Below are 16,659 nucleotides of genomic sequence, written 5' to 3' on the forward strand. Positions count from 1 at the left end.
GATCTTGCTAGCACCCTGATTGCAGACTTTCAGCCTCCAGAACTGTGAGAAATAAATTTCTGTTGTTTATACGCTACCCAGTTGGTAGTATTTTGTTATAGCTGTCCGAATGGATTAAGACAATAGATACAATTTTAATATTAAGAAAAAAATCTTAATTATTAGATTAATTTTACATATGATCATAAATTTCCATATTTATATGTACTTGTGTTAAAAATAAAGAGAAAATATCCAGCAGTTATCAACTGAAACAATTTTGGTGTGAAATTCTGGGATTTCTGGTCTGAAAATCCTTGTGAAAATATAAGATCCATTAATAGATTATAACTTTACACAGTATCCAAGCATATCCTTCAACACAGAGATTTAACTCTCTCTCTCTCTCTCTCTCTCTCTCTCTCTCTCTCTCTCTCTTTCTATATATATATATATATATATATATATATATATATATATATATATGATTACATCTATGATTTTTAAAACCACATTGTTATATTATCCCTAACTCATTATAATTATCTACAGAATTCTATGTTGTTATGAGTGCTGGGTCATCCAAGAGAAATATATATATATATATAGAACCCATGAAAGAACAAATAAAGAGAATATTTGTTATTTTCAATATGTTTCATCTCAAATAAAAAATATCATCTGAAGGGTTGGACTTGTAGGAGTACAGATAAAAATGAGGAACATGAGGAAATCAGAGAACTTACACTTTCAGCTGACAGCTCTTCTTCCGATTTCAGTAGAACACTTTTATCCACAGCCCGGAGTGCACAGAACGAATCAGGGGCTGCCTGAAGATAGAGGCTAGTAGTGGATCCAGGTAGTCCCTGCTCCTTAGAGAACTTTATGCTAACCTGAAGGTGAGGAAGAAAAGGAACGAGAGTACCATAATTTTATATGAAAATAATTTGAATATACTACATCTTTTCCAAATAAATCTTTATAGATTTCTGTACCTCTATTTCTCCTGCTTACTCTCACTCTCAACTCTCCATACAGGGACAGCCTCCTATCATCTCAGGATTGGCATTACTATCAAAAGTTATTCATTCTGTTTGGGGATCTCTCATCCCCTAACAATTAATTTAGACCAACATTTGTTGTGAGATTACCATGTTAAGTTTATAGTAGCGAGATAAGGAGAAAACAGGAAGAAAACTTCTCATCCCTCTCACTCAAGACAGGCAAGAAATAAAAGAAACATCACCTTGTTTTTAAAGCACTTCTCAACCTGGAATTTGACACTGTCAGCTACAATTTCTCCATCGGGATGAAGGGTGTAGACGAGCATGGTGGCCACAGGAGCCAGATAAGCACTGACGTTGACTGGGAATGAGAAGTTTCCATTCCACGCTGTGTAAATACAAGACAAGACGTCATCAACAGATACAATGCCCAAAGTTTCCTGACTCACTGGGTACATTTACATACAAGAGCATGGCTTATGGATAGAAAGAGCAAATTGAGCTTTATTTTAAAGGCAGAGAAGTGAAATAATGAGAACTGTATATACAAATAAAGAAGACTGCATAATTTAGGCAATTTGGGTTTTGGACATCACTTTTCTATAATGGACTTGCTAACCTGGCAATAATAGGAACAGATTGAAATCTCCTTCATCAACATAGCAGGCTGCCTTAGGCCATCCATGCTAACTATTGCCCTCTATCAACAAATCGTAATATTAAGCACTGTTTTAACCTAACTGAGGACTCTACCACTACAATGTTTCCTTAAAAAGAAAGAAAAATGCAGGTAGCAGACATATTAAAAATTAAATGTATTATATATACCTTCGTTTCTGATTTCCTTCTGTCCACTGAGGAAGATAGTTCCTTTGGCCATCATCTGTGCAGAACAAAAACAACACAATATGTGAAATTATATCATTTAATATGATAATATATTATTTTTAGATAATAAATGATGTAATGATAATTGTATTCTGTAAGATAAGGTATTTTCCATGAACAAATATTAAAAATGGACTTTGCACAACTTGCAAAAAAACAGAGAACATGACGACAATTGATTGAGAGCCTATTATGTGTTAGAAACTTGGTGAATAATATGCAATGTACCATGCAAGGGGGTGCATAAAGCTCTGAAATTGTTTAGACTGTCTGGCTTTGAATAAGCCAAGTCATTTCACCTTCTTTGCCTCTGTTCCCTTATTGGTAAAAATGGAGATATCCATAAGGCTGATTAGTGAGTTAACACATATAAAGCCCCAGGAGGTAAGTCTTATTATTTCAAATTACATATATACAGTAGAAAAAGCTAAGGCTTAGAGAGTTTAAACAATTTCTCCAAGGTCAACTAACTTGCATGGTGAATAGGAGAGGGGGGAGAATTTCAATTAAGAGTCTTAATTTCGAAGTCTGTAGATTTTCACCTTTCCATATGCCTTATAGAGGCAAAATGGACAAATATGGAAGCAGAACTAAAAGGGCGAATTCCTTTTATTGCTTATCAAAATCAAGTTTCTATTTTAGTCTCTGGTATCTGCCTAATATTTTATTCTCATGAAGGGTCATAAATACTTGATATGAGTTATAACTGAATGCTTAAAATAGACTCTGAGGAGTAAGTTTTTCAATGTTAGGGAGACTGAAATTGCCTTGGAACTTTTTATGTGTCCATTTATTTGCTTCTGTGTTCGTTTTTAGTGGTACCTATAGTATTCACCAGCAAAGGGAAGTTGCCTCACTCAGATGAAGACACATGACTGTTGTACACATTCTAAGCTGTATTGTGAAGCAGATGAGATCTAAGAATCTACCAGCTGAGACTTACCAAATAAAAGAAGTTTATATTTGAATCATCACTATATGCTTCACTGTTTAGTGAGTAATGCACAGTAACAATTTTCTGTTGATCACATCTAAGTTGCTTTGGTTCAGGAACAATCTTCAGGAAACTGTTAGTTCGGGAGTAAAAGCGTGGGACTGAGAACTGGTCATCCCTATACTCAGGCGTCAACCAGCTGGGAAGATAGCAGCTCTTATGGTAAATATATGTGGCCTGATAAAAGAAAACAAAGGATCCCAGATAAGAAAAAACTGAAGGAGTTTTAAAAGGACTTCTTTAAGAAAAAAAAGAACAAAAAAATAAAAAATATGAATAAGAAAAAAAAAGGAAAATATCTCCAAGAAAAAAAAAATCTTCACTGCCAAAGACAAATACATAATAAAAGCAGTGGATCAACCAATACTTAAGCTAATGCAAAAGTTAAAAGACAAAAGTAGAAAGATCATGTGTAATTACAACAGTAAATTAAAGGCTATGCACAAACACATACACACATAAGAAGTAAAAAATAATGACAAAAACAAAAACGTGGAGTAAACAAAAACGTGGAGTAAAAATGGTAGTGATTTTAGAATGTGTTCAAACTTAAGTGACCATTAACTTAAAATAGACTGTCATAAACATAGCTTGGTATATGTGAAGCACATGGTAACGCAAACCAAAAATACAAGAGATATACAAGGAATAAAGAGCAAGGAATCCAAACACAACACGACAGAAAGTGATCAACATATAAAAGTCGAGATAGCAAAAGAATAAGAAAGGAACAGAGAAGAACTACAAAAGCAATCAGAAAACAATTAATAAAATGGGAATCTAAAAAACAAAATAAACACATAAACAAAACAGAAAAAACTCAAAGATACAGAGAACAAACTGATAGTTGCCAGATGGGAGAAGGGTTGCTGGGCTGGATGAAAAAAGGTGAAGGGATTTAGAAGTGCAAATTGGTACTTACCAAATAGTCACAGGGATGTAAAGTACAGCTTAAGGAATAGAGTCAATAAGATTGTAATAACTATCTATGGTGTCAGGTGCAAGACTTATTGGAGGGATCACTTTGTAAGTTCTATAAATGTCTAACCACTACGTTGTACACCAGAAACTAATATAATGTTGAATGTCAGGTGTAATTGAAAAACAAGAATCTTAGCACTGTAAAGATCTTTCAAGGACAGTAGTTATTACGGAATGGAAGGCTTCTTATGTCTGCAAAGTAGAGAGGAATCTTAGCTTGAGGCTGACTTTCAACTGTAAGTTATTGGAAGTAAAATAATAATAGCACTAGCTCCTCTTTTTGTATACAAAACATGACCATGAATGTATATCTATGTCATTAGGCTTACAATGAATTGTTTATTTTTACTTTGTAATTGAAGTCAGAGAATAGCCTTAGGCCCTGTGGGTTTCTGCTATATTTGAAAATGGATAAATTGTTTAACTGCAAAATTCTGTTTAGAAAGCAGAAAAATAGAAATCATAGTATCCCCCCATCTATGCATAAAATGATTAAATGAAAAAATCAAATCATCTTCATGAGCTACTTTCCTTCGTTTCTCAAAGGAAAATATTGGTTGTTAGAGAATTTACCACAATTATAATAAGCTATTATCTTGTCCTCTTGTCCCCAGGTTGCCCATAAAACATGACCATTGAATATGATTCTCATGTATTATTTAATGAAAAAGAAAACATAAAATACCTTAAATTTTAAAAGTTTGTTAAAATTCTCAATACAAGCTAGTTTTTTAAAGAGATTCCTAACATTCAAATCCTCTTTGGGATGTCTTACTTTAAGGGTGAACTCTGGATCATATATATCTGAAGTGTCAATGGATAACTGAGCTTCACCATTCTCATCTGTGGTGTAATTTCCTATAAATTTGTCATTGAGCTCCAATTGCAATAACTTGTTCACCATAGGTTCATCATTAGGACCGGAAAATTTAAGCTGTTAAAAAAAAAGAAGAATTAATTTTTAACATTCAAAATGTCATATTTATACAGAAAACAAATTTTCTATTCATAAATGTGGTCATTTATTTGTAATTGTCTTAAATTCCAATAGACAGAAAGATGTTTTATTAAATAAATATATAATATGGAAACAGCTATAATTCTATCTTTCAGCCTAGGACTTTTTCCAGAATATCAGATGCAGTAATGTTGCAAATGTGTTATGAAAAATGTTCTCAGAAATTTCCAAAGGTCAATCTATGATCCAAGAAAATGAAATGAGAACATATACTTTTTTTTTTGTTGAACATATACTTTTAAGTCAAACTTACAGTTCCAAAATAAGGAATTCCTCTTCTATAGAAAGTGTCCATGTTCTCAAAGTTCACACTCCCAAGCAATTGAGTGGTGGTAATAGAAGCCTTTTTACTAATCTGCACACCTGTAAGAAATGAAAAACAGTGTCAGGGAAGATCAATCATTTGATCAAGAATTTTAAAAGAACAAATAGCTTAGGTTACATGTGCAAACATCTGTGCACAGGATTATGTTCTTGTTCTACATTGAAAGGGAACTGGGGATGCTTTAGAGTGTGTTAGAGAGTACTGTATATCAATCTGGTTATAGCATACATCAAACTGAATACTGTAATTAATATAAAAATGTTTGAATCAGAAGCAGGAGAAAACACTTTTAATTTCCTTCCTCTTACCATTCTATTCAGTTCTAGCTTGTTATTCTCTTTATGATAGGGAATGTCAGAGACATGTCAAGAATAAGGCTTTTATTTTCTGAAATCTTTCTTTAGCCTGCAAGGTAACTGTTTGTAGACTTTTACCAGATTTGAAAGGTATCGTAAAGTAAATAGAAATGGATTGTGATATCACTACTGTGGTGAACAATTATTGATCTATAGTTGGTGAGTACTGCTAGCTCAATAAACTTCTCCCCGGTGAGCTGCATGTGTCCCCAGACTGCCCATAAAACATGACCATTACCTGTCCCAGTTTCTGTAGCAGTTACAGTGATAAGAAATGACATGTAAAGTCCAGAACGGTGGAGTTGGAAGACTTTTGTGTTTACAGTTTGAGAAACACAACCATTTTCCAACTGAAAAAGAAAGTATAAAAAAGTTAGGGATTCAAAAGTCTTAACAGAATATGGAGTTTCATTTAGCATGGATGTATAACTCCGCTGCTGCCCCATGGCTGCATCTCACAAAATTGTTGAAATGATCAAAGAATTACAAAAGAAGTAGAGAGGAGGAGTTTTCAACAGCAGTTAAAACAAAGTAAAGATATAATCTATATTATTCTCCTGCAAACAATGTGGTTGGGAAGAAATTAAAAGATAAAAATGGAACTGAATGATATTTTAAGAATAAAAAATTAAAATAATCTTGAGAGGCACTAAGAACAGATGGAACAGAAGCACTCCTCAAATACGTAACACTAAAGCACAATTTAAGGTCAACTGTTCTTTTAAAATAAGGAAAAATCTGCAGATAATCTTTCATCAGTGATATAAGTCATTAGAAAAATACAGATTTAGTTATATTTTAAAATAAAAAGTGTTTATTAATTCAATATTTAAAATGCTAGAGGGCTACATCAATTCATTTGCTCCTCCTCAAAACTATTATATGAGCTCGATGCTGTTATCATCTCCACAGTGAGAAGGTTCGGGAGCTCAGCACGCGTTCTGATTTCAGAGTATATGCTCCTCTGAACCATTAACTATAATATCATCATCAACAACAGAAAACACAACTTTAGTGATATTTTATCTAATAGATATTTGATAATTATCTAGTGGCAATTATGTAACAATAATACAATCAAATTAAAAGGAAATAATGAAAAATAATCAGAAGAACCTTAATTGCTTTGAAATTAAGAGAAAAAAATATTTTTCAGTAATCCCTGAGTCAGAGAGAAAATATAAGGTAAATCAATAAGAATCTAGACATTAATGTCAAGGAAAAAACGCTTTGCATCAAAATCTATGGTTTTAAGATACAGTTGAAGGAAAATGTAAAACTGAAGGTGTTTTTTACATAAAGAAGCAACTAACCTTTTTTTAAAACTAACAAAATTAACTAAAATTTTAGGGAAAAGAATTAATAAGATGAAAACTGAAATAAATTATTTAGGAACACAGAAATAATATTAACAAGAAAATAATAAAAACAAAAGTCAGAGTAAGACCCAATAACACAGATGAATTTTTTATGAGCATTTTTTAAAATAAACAGGGGAGCAAAACTGTACAAGATTAGGTGCTAACACAGCTGAATATCCCTCTGGAAGAAAACAAAATTCCTTATCTTAGAACAATAAAAAGCTATTTTATGTTGATCAGAGAAATTTTTAAAATCTTAAAAGCATATTTAGCCACATGTACGGCACAGTGGCAGGTGAGACATTTTTCTAAAGCTGAGAACCCATAAACATTAGGAACTTTAGTATTTCAAAAATATCACAATGGAAGTCAATATTTAAACAACAGACTTGAACAACAATATTTGCTTAGGGCTAGAGGACAATATTTATAATAAAATAAAGTTTCAATTTCACATAAACAGGAAAAACAAGAATAAATAAGAGTTCTCAAATGAACAAACTCAAACTGACAACAAAAATATTTAAACACAATAAATTTGTGTCTATAAAAATGATAAAATTTTAAAACTCCTATATATTGCTGATGCTAATTTGGAAAGCATTATGTATTCATATAATTATTGACAAGATTTTGAATTCTTAAAAAATTTTTTGGACAAAATGCTAATATTTTTTAAATTAAAATTATATATGATGCTATCTATCTAGCTATCTTCTATATATCATCTATCTACTTTGATTCAGAAAACAAACTCTAAGTAACCTATATTAAATAAATAAAACCTCTCATATAAGAAGACAGTTTTAGCAGATTGTTTAAAATATAAACTGTGTGGTGTATACCAATGTCACTATTGAAGTCCAAAGGTGATCCTCAGAGAGATGGATAGAGTTGTTCACTTAAGGTTAAAACGTTACAGATCGAGAAAGCAAAGTGACAGCTTCAAAAACGATCTTCTAATTTTAAGTAATAAAAATTGATACTCTGAATTGCAGATGTTTGCAAATGATCTTTTTTCATAAGGGCAGTTCTAGGTTGCATGGAGAATACTATGAGGGATTCATTTATTTAAAGGATGATTAATGATTCCCCAAAGAAAGATCAAGCGAGGTCATCTAGACAGAATATAAAACAAGGAAGCCAATAAAATCTTTTGATTCTAAAATTGTATTAATCTATATGTGGATAACAATTTACATGGCCTAAAGAATAAGAGACTATCATTAAACATCTTGTCTCCTCATTCTTTATCTAGCTGCAACCTCCATTATCCACAAAATGAAATGTTGTTAATTCCATTTTATAAATGCAAAGAAAGAATAATAATGAAAATGCAGAAAAACATGTGTTTTTGAATAAAAATCATGATCTGTACCTGTGCAATGAATTGTTCACATATTTCATTGTTGTCAGTCTGACAATTGCCAGAGTAATAATATTCTCTGCACACCCGGATTTGGGCTTTCCCTTGCACAGGCTGGCCAAAGGTGTACCTAGTAGGAGAGTGTACTAGTAATTATAGATGAATAAAACCATGGTAATATTTTATAGTCTTCTTCAGAAATTATATATGAAATCTCTAAACTATGACTACCCCAATGACCAAATTCCATTAGGAATCCTCACTTACTGGTGCTATCGTCCCCACAGAATTTAGGATAAATTAGGCATTTAGATCTGTTAGGAGGATTCAGTTGCTTTTTAAAAATCAAATTCAAAGGGGTGGCCGGTTAGCTCAGTTGGTTAGAGTGCTGTACTCTTAACAACAAGGTTGCCGGTTCGATCCCCACATGGGCCACTGTGAGCTGTGCCCTCCACAACTAGATTGAAACAACTACTTGACTTGGAGCTGATGGGTTCTGGAAAAACACACTTAAAATAAAAAGTTTTAAAAAAATCAAATTCAAGGTAGTTAGACTCTCAATATCTCAGTGACTAGGATTTAATGATTAAATTGAGTTTTTAAAATTATATTTTAATCTGATAGAAATATAAAAATTGTTTGCAGCACTTTTTTCATTAGCAAAAATATGTATATAAGTAAAACTAGGATTATTCAGGATCTTGAAATACTGCTTGATCAATATTTTAAACAATTCTCGTATTATCACTCAATAACTAGAAAAAGTATAGAGATTGGCATAAACTAAATGTGCTTTGATAAAAAGCATAATGTCTTATGGGATAAGGTTAAATAAGTATCTCATTGTCTCTAAAAACTACAATACAGGTTTTTAAAGATTCGGTGATAGGCAAATACAGTTTGAGTTGATTTGAGTTTTTTGTTACTTGAGAGTTCTGTCCAGTAAGATTTAGAAAAACAGATAACAAATGTGAAATTAGTACATAGCAAAATTCAATATAATTAAATTGAACAATTATAATACTTATTTCCTAAATGTTGGACACTAGTATATATCTGCTGTTTACATACATTATCTTATTTATTTTTCTCCAGTGACCCTGAGATGTAGGTATATTATTTCATTTTATAGATTAGTAAACTGAAATCAAGTAACTCACTTCTCCACATTGTTAATTAATAGAATTAAAATTTAAACTCAGATCTTCCTCACTCCACAGTCCATGCTCTACAGTAATTGCCATATATTAATAAGTATTAGCTATTTTTTATTATTCGAAATTTGAAAAAAACTACAACACTTTAAGAAATGATAAACAGAACTAGAGATACTTCCCCAAAAAGACAATCAATCTTTTCAAATCATATAGAAATTCTTTTTAAATTTAAAAGATTAAAATTAATTCACATTAAATTGATAAAATGCCTTTTTCCACCAAGACATTTTCAAAATTTTCTTTTCTTTTCTTTTCTTTTTTTCTTTTTCTTTTTCTTTTTAGTGAAAATACCCAAGATGATGAAGATTCAATGAGGCAGGTACGTTTGTACCAGCTGTTGGAAGTGTACATTGGTACAACATATTTCACGAGCAATATGGCAATCAAAAGACTAAAAGAATGTTACACATTTTGTTTTGGTAATTCCAATTCTGGAAATCTTTCTTAAGTAATTTTTAATTCAAAAGGTACTTCTTACACACTTATACACAAAGACATATACTATAACATTATTTATTACTAAGAAAACAAAATGGAACAGCCTACTTATTATATAATAAAAGAATAGTTAAGTAAATTTAGTATAGCCACATAGAGATTTGTTTATATAGCAAGGAATTGGAATTCATGAAAAGGTTGGCAAAATATAAGGACATGTTTTCTTAATTATAGTGGGTAGAAAAGTATGATTGCAATTGTGGAAACTATTCATAAAAAATTAGAAGAAAATAAATCCTAATGCTAATGGTTAGTTAGTAGAATTAATTATAGGCAATTTCTTATGTTTTTCAAGTATTTTACCTTGAGAATTCATTACTTCTCTAACAATTTTAAGTGTATAAATAATTAAAGTTACATGGTTCATTTTATTTCATTTCTTATTTTCTCTGAGCCTTGTATTGACCTGTGGAGTCAACTCTCCTGAATAAATACTTACTTAGCACATGTATCCACTTGGAATTCATCATCTAAAATAGTTACTGTTTGTGGTACATTGACCTTAACTTCAAACTTGGGTAACACTGGAAACAAAGAGAAATATACTTCAGCCTTCACAATCACTGGTGAGCAAAGCTTATTACAATCTTGTAAATAAGTATGCCTCCAGGCACAACACTTTCCTATGTATGCATCTATATAGACCATGTTTCAATTGCCCCAAATTTTGTGTGGCACCAAGAAGTGATGGTGTCTCATTAACGATGCATTATTCCCCTTTCCTGTCTCTTCCCTATTCTTAGAGCTTCATGTTTTATTTGTTGCAACCCTTTAGATCCTCCTGAGAAGATGGTCTGGATTCTATAAAATGAAATATTTCCTAGGGAGAAAAGGCAGCAGTCAGAATAAGGATATGGGCAAGGAGTGAGGAGCAAGAAAGGAGAGACAATAAAGCAGAAAAGGCCAAGAAAAGAAGATGGCAGAACACCAAATCAAGCTTCGTCTACTTTTGCCAAATTCTAACATAAAAGTTGTTTTGTTCATTCCTTTGAACTCTTCATTTTTATAGGATAACCATAAGTAGCAATTGGTTACCATATCTAATAACAGTAAATTGATGTGTCAATGTCTTTCCCGACTTCCTTTTCACGACAATAGAATAATCTCCAAACATTGGTTCGGAAATTAATCGGAATGAGAGTTGGGTAATATTTTGAAAAGAAGTCACATTTTTCCATTGAAAAATCCCATTGTTTTGAGGGTCCTAGAAAATAAAGAGGAAATAAAAGAGAGGTCATGTAAGAGTATTATTCTTTCCTTCTTTTCATTGGGTACTTCCTGTAGTTATGTGAAGTAAAGAAAGCTCTACCATTTTATCGGATTGAGATCTCAAATTGTAAAAATAACATAATTTCCTTAGATATTCAAATTCAGTCTTATAGCATATCTTTCTTAAGCCCAAAAGGATAAAAAAAAGTAATGCTTTTGAGTTTGATCTTTCTGAACCAGAGTTGTATAGTTAAAAAATTTAAAACTTAATGTGCATGCTCCAGAGCAGTGCTCTCTAAAGTATAGTGGACCCACACCAATAGATGCACAAGGAGATATTTATTCTAACAAATACTTATAAATATTCTCACAGGAGTTTGTTTGGTCTGTAAGTTAGTCAGGAATTCCACATGCATGCAAGAGCTGTTAAATAGAAGTTCTACAATAAGAAAGGATTGATAATGTCACCCTTTCTCCTTTATTTGCTTTTAGCATTTTACACATTATGTGAGCATAATGTGTAATAAATTTATTGATATCATCCAATTGTGATTAAAGAATTCCTGATACAAAGATTTCTACAAAGAAACAAAAACATTATTGTCTACTCACCTTTTTTTCTTTCCTCTACCATAAAGTCTAGAAGGCTGAATTAATTTTCCAGACTTCTTTTCAGTAAGGATTGCCCATGTGACTGAGTGCTGACCATCTAAATGTGAGTGGCAGTCACTGGGTAAAAATTCTAAAAAATCAGACTCAGCTGGCATAAAACAACAAATTGAGGAAGGCAAAGAAGTAGAAAGCTGGGTCCTCAGTAACATTATGTTGTTACTATCTTAAACCTGAAGTGCCTACACTCAGACATAATGGTTTGTGAAAACAATACATTTTTTACTAATTTAAACTAATATTAGTTAAAGTTTCTGTTGCTTTCAATGGGACACAACACTAGCTAAATTAGGATGCGAAGATAATACTATTTATAGATTACTAATAATGCAGAAAACATAAAAATGGCTGACCTGATATTTATCCTACTAGAAGAATGAGCTATTTGTCTACCATATAACAAAGTCAAAAACATTCAAATTATAAAGACTATTTGAAGTGTGTGTTCACACACATAATCATTAATGATGAACCTAGATCTCAGTGTACTAACCTGCCGAATTAGTTAATAATAATGGTGCATATATTTTATGTAGAGATTTCAATATATATGTTGGTGTTGACTGTTATTTACTGACAGACATAAGACTTCAAATACAGTTGAATGTCATACTACATGACATTAGAGATTTGAATTAGTTCAAAAAGACTCAATTAACTATTTTCTGAAAGCAAATATTCCATTTTATAATATCACTTTCTAGCTAATTTGTAAATTTATAGGTGTTTATGTTTTCTATTCCTCTAAAATGAGATATGGCTAAATTAAGATTTAGAAGGGCCAGCGACCAAAATAAGCAATTTTAAACATAAATTTCCCTTAAAAAGAGGCCAATATTTTATTTCCCATGAAAACCTGAGTTACTGCATTTGCCACACAGCCTATACTAAAAGTAACAGCCCTTTATTTAGATCTTTGTCTGATGTCTTAAATTGTGTATATAAAGATTTCTCTCTCCATTATTTCAGTTATCTTAATTTCTAACTATACATAATAAAAACTACACACAAATCACTGTGTATCTGAATATTTAAAATAATGGGTATGAAAAAGCAGATCTCTTACCTGAAGTGTGATTAAAGGATACTGAAAGAGAAAAAAAAATGAAGGTTAATAAGATAATAATGCATTTTTTTGCCACATATTGAATTATAAAGATTATCTGACTTAATTTAACTGCTGAGACTTTAGCCCTCACTTTCCCAGAGGGTAAAGTTTCTACAGCTAAAGATGCCAAGAAAACCCCAAATATGAAAGAGATCCCAAACCTCTTCTTGGAACTGAAAGTAGGTTTCATGCAACCCATTTTTTTTCTTATGTTATAGAAAGCCCTAAAGAAATATAAATTAGCTCACTATAAAGAAAAGTTTTATGTTTAAATTTGAAGTTTAACAATGAAACTATAGCTACATAGTTCTCCATGTTAGAATCCATTTTCATACTTCCTTTCATACTTCCATGTGAAAAACTTCCTGACCACATTTTATATAGCCATAGATTTGCTTACATTTCATTGTACCATTATAAATTACTGAACTCACCAAATCCTCAACAGGTTTGAACTTGGTATTCAGTGTCACAATGCGAATTTGAACTAAAAGAAAAGAGGACAATATTTTTTTTCCTGTTATTTCTTTTCCAGGTATGATTGCTTATGAATAGACATAGAAATTAATTGCCTTGCTATCATAGAATACTGCCTTCCCTTCTCCTCTAGCTCTGATTTGACCCTTTGAGATTTGAGTTCCATTTGGAAAGATCTCTTATTGCACATTTGTAATTCCTCTGTTGACAATACTCTTGTTACTAAAGCTGACACTAGCTACTGCCACCACTGGAAACTTTTACCCTAACAACCTATAAGCTTATCTTACAAGTTGGCAGCAGAATTATTTATAGAAGGACAAATGTGAAATAAGTATGGTAGGAGTTAGACATAATTTTTCTGGAAAAATATATGGATGTTAGCAAACATTATAGTACATTAATTTTAGCAGAATTCTAGAAAACCATTGTAGCTACTTTTGTATACATATCCGTCATCATAGCATTTTAATAAGTACAGCGAGAGAATATAATGCAGTAAAAAAATCTCATTATGTAAATTCTGTTTTAATTCTTTTCAATAGTTCATACAAATATATAATATCAGCACAAAATGTTCTGATTTAACTCCCTATTTTACAAATGAGAAAACTAAAGATCTCAAAGATCAGAATTTACTTGGCAAAAGCCAATAATTTATTAAGAGAGCCAAGACAAAAGCCATATTCTTCTGAACCCTTGTTTGGTGTTCTTTCTGCTATATTCTCCTCACAATAATAATAAAGAAAATAGAAAGGCTCTGCATAGGTTATCAGATTTGTGATTATTTCTACTGTTATGAATAATAATAATAACATAAGAAATATATTTTTAATATAAGTTATTATGTTAATAATAACATAAGAAATGATAAGAAATATTATTTAAGGAGTCTTTACTATTTACTAGATACTATTTTACATTCATTCTCTTATTCTCACAATATTTATGTAAGTGAGACACTTATTATCTCTATTCTACAAATGAAAAAAATCAAATCTAAATAGAAATTTAGCCACCTTACTCAACTGGTAAATTATGGAGCAACAATTCAAACCAAATAATTTTGCTTCACATCTCATGCTTGTAATCATTGTATTATGTAGACTACATAAAATTTGTCACTAGAATTTGTCAAAAGTGAAAGTGGCATACAAAATTTTAAGAAGCAAAGCATTCATTTACTGGAGTTGGAGAAAATTATTTTATAATTGACCTAGCCAATCAGTTAAAATTCTAGAAATCCCGTAACATTAAGAATAAATTTAAGACTAAAATTCATATGTGTGGATTGCTCTGAATTTGAAGAACGCATTCCTAAGGTCAGTGATACAAAGGAAACATGAATATATATATACATATTTTTATTAGTTTCAGGTGTACAAAACAATGCTAGGTATCTATCCAGAGAAATCCAAAATGCTAATTCGAAAAAACATGTACACCCCTATGTTTATTGCAGCACTGTTCACAATAGCCAAGACATGGAAACAACCGAAATGCCTATCGTTAGATGCCTGGATTAAGAAATTGTGGTACATTTATACAATGGAGTATTACGCAGCCATAAAGAAGAAAAAAATCTTACCATTTGCAACAACATGGATGGACCTAGAGAACATTATGCTGAGTAAATGAGCAAACTAAACAGAAATAGTCTCAGCAATATAGAGGAAAAACTGAGGGTTGCTAGTTGGGAGGAGGGTAGGGATGAGGAGAAGGTGAGGGGATTAGAAAGCACAAATTGGTATTCATAATATTGCCAAGGGGATAGGAAAGACAGTTTGGGGAATATAATCAATAATGTTGTAAAGACTTTGTAGGGTGTCTTTGTAGATTGAGACATGAATATTGACTTACCATTCTCTCCAGGTTTATAGATTGGTTTGTCTGTTTGCACAAAGGTCACTGTCTCTTCTGAAGTGAGTACTACGGACCTCCTCTCAAAGATTTTAAGAGTATCTCCTTTAGCCAGCAATGTCACAAAAGCCAACTGTTCAGAGGACTTTTGAGAAACCTGTTTATGTTTAAGAGCAGATAGTGGAAAAATTATTTTTAGACATTAATGGTAAACAATATCTTAATTTGGCTTCTCAGGCTGAGAGAGTCTTATAAACTCATTATTTCTTAATGAGAGACTTAGTGATCACCTGTTACAATTCCTTTATTTAATATGAGAACCATTTGTAATAGTTATTTTCATATTTTCTTGCCTTCTATTTTCCTTTTTTTTCTTGCCGTACATCCCAATTCTGCTTCCCCTTACCTAGATTCTCTTTCCTCATATTGTTAAACAGTTCTACCAAAAAGCAGCAATTATGTCTTATCAGCCCCTATAATAGAAAAATGGCAATATTTCACAAGTTTTTTTGCCTGTGTAAATGTTTGCTTTATTTTTTGCCTATCAGAAATTCTCTAGTTTTACTCCCTAGTTTCCACAATTCATCTGAAATCAAAATTTGTTTTTTCTTTAAAAATAAATATTAAGTAATAATTTCATGTTCCTATCTTAAGTTCTGAAATGGCAAATTCAGTGCCTCACCTTGAAATCTGCACAATCATAGAAGTTCTCCTCCTCCACAGACTGCTCAAAGATAGTGGTATTGAATTCATTATCCTCTAAGACAACACTCAAGTATACAGATTCATTAAGGTTTAAAAGGTGGAGACAAGCTTTTTCTGTAGAATGACTCTGCATCACAGAGGAGACCCATAGAATGTACTGCCTGTGTAAAGACAGTAACCAACACTCTAAACAAGTGTAGGAGAAATGCAGAACATGCATAAAACGCAAGGTTAGCTTATTGAAATATTCCTGCAACATACACATTTTTCATAGACAGTATTACAATAAACTTGAGTATGCAAAGAGAGGTATCTTAAGAAAAAGATATCAATTCCCTTCATACACTTGTTTAACATTTATAAGGCAAACCAGCACTCGGTCTCAGAAGTTGAAGTGGTAAAACATCAAATTTTAACACAGAACACATTTAATAAGGTCGCTTTGCTAGTACTTTAATATGAATAGAGAGTATAATATTCCCTTACGGTTCTGAAGCCACAGCAACAGTAAAATAAAGCCCAAAGGTACTCAGAAAAATGGTGGGCACCATTTCAACCCAATGCCTGAACAACAAAGAGTTCAAGATAAATAGTCTCTCTGTCTCTTTGTCTCTCTTTTTCTCTTATTGGAAGTCAGCTGCCTC

General features: G+C 31.8%; 1 protein-coding gene across 1 annotated transcript in view; it reads right to left on the reverse strand.

The window, feature by feature from the left end:
* Positions 1-16,659, reverse strand: part of LOC117028653 (ovostatin homolog 2-like) — a 39,506-nt gene extending 22,847 nt beyond the window's left edge. The window contains exons 1-15 of the mRNA XM_033117503.1: positions 16,502-16,659; positions 15,993-16,176; positions 15,311-15,467; positions 13,408-13,460; positions 12,932-12,952; positions 11,023-11,191; positions 10,427-10,511; positions 8,285-8,402; positions 5,784-5,895; positions 5,118-5,227; positions 4,622-4,780; positions 2,815-3,042; positions 1,812-1,866; positions 1,226-1,371; positions 726-872 (exon numbers count right to left, since the gene is read on the reverse strand). Coding sequence (XP_032973394.1) covers positions 726-872; positions 1,226-1,371; positions 1,812-1,866; positions 2,815-3,042; positions 4,622-4,780; positions 5,118-5,227; positions 5,784-5,895; positions 8,285-8,402; positions 10,427-10,511; positions 11,023-11,191; positions 12,932-12,952; positions 13,408-13,460; positions 15,311-15,467; positions 15,993-16,176; positions 16,502-16,566 — 1,809 coding nt within the window. The 5' untranslated portion in view covers positions 16,567-16,659. The remainder of the gene's footprint in view (positions 1-725; positions 873-1,225; positions 1,372-1,811; positions 1,867-2,814; positions 3,043-4,621; positions 4,781-5,117; positions 5,228-5,783; positions 5,896-8,284; positions 8,403-10,426; positions 10,512-11,022; positions 11,192-12,931; positions 12,953-13,407; positions 13,461-15,310; positions 15,468-15,992; positions 16,177-16,501) is intronic.

The sequence above is a fragment of the Rhinolophus ferrumequinum genome, chromosome 10 (assembly GCF_004115265.2).
Source record: "Rhinolophus ferrumequinum isolate MPI-CBG mRhiFer1 chromosome 10, mRhiFer1_v1.p, whole genome shotgun sequence".
NCBI lineage: Eukaryota > Metazoa > Chordata > Mammalia > Chiroptera > Rhinolophidae > Rhinolophus > Rhinolophus ferrumequinum.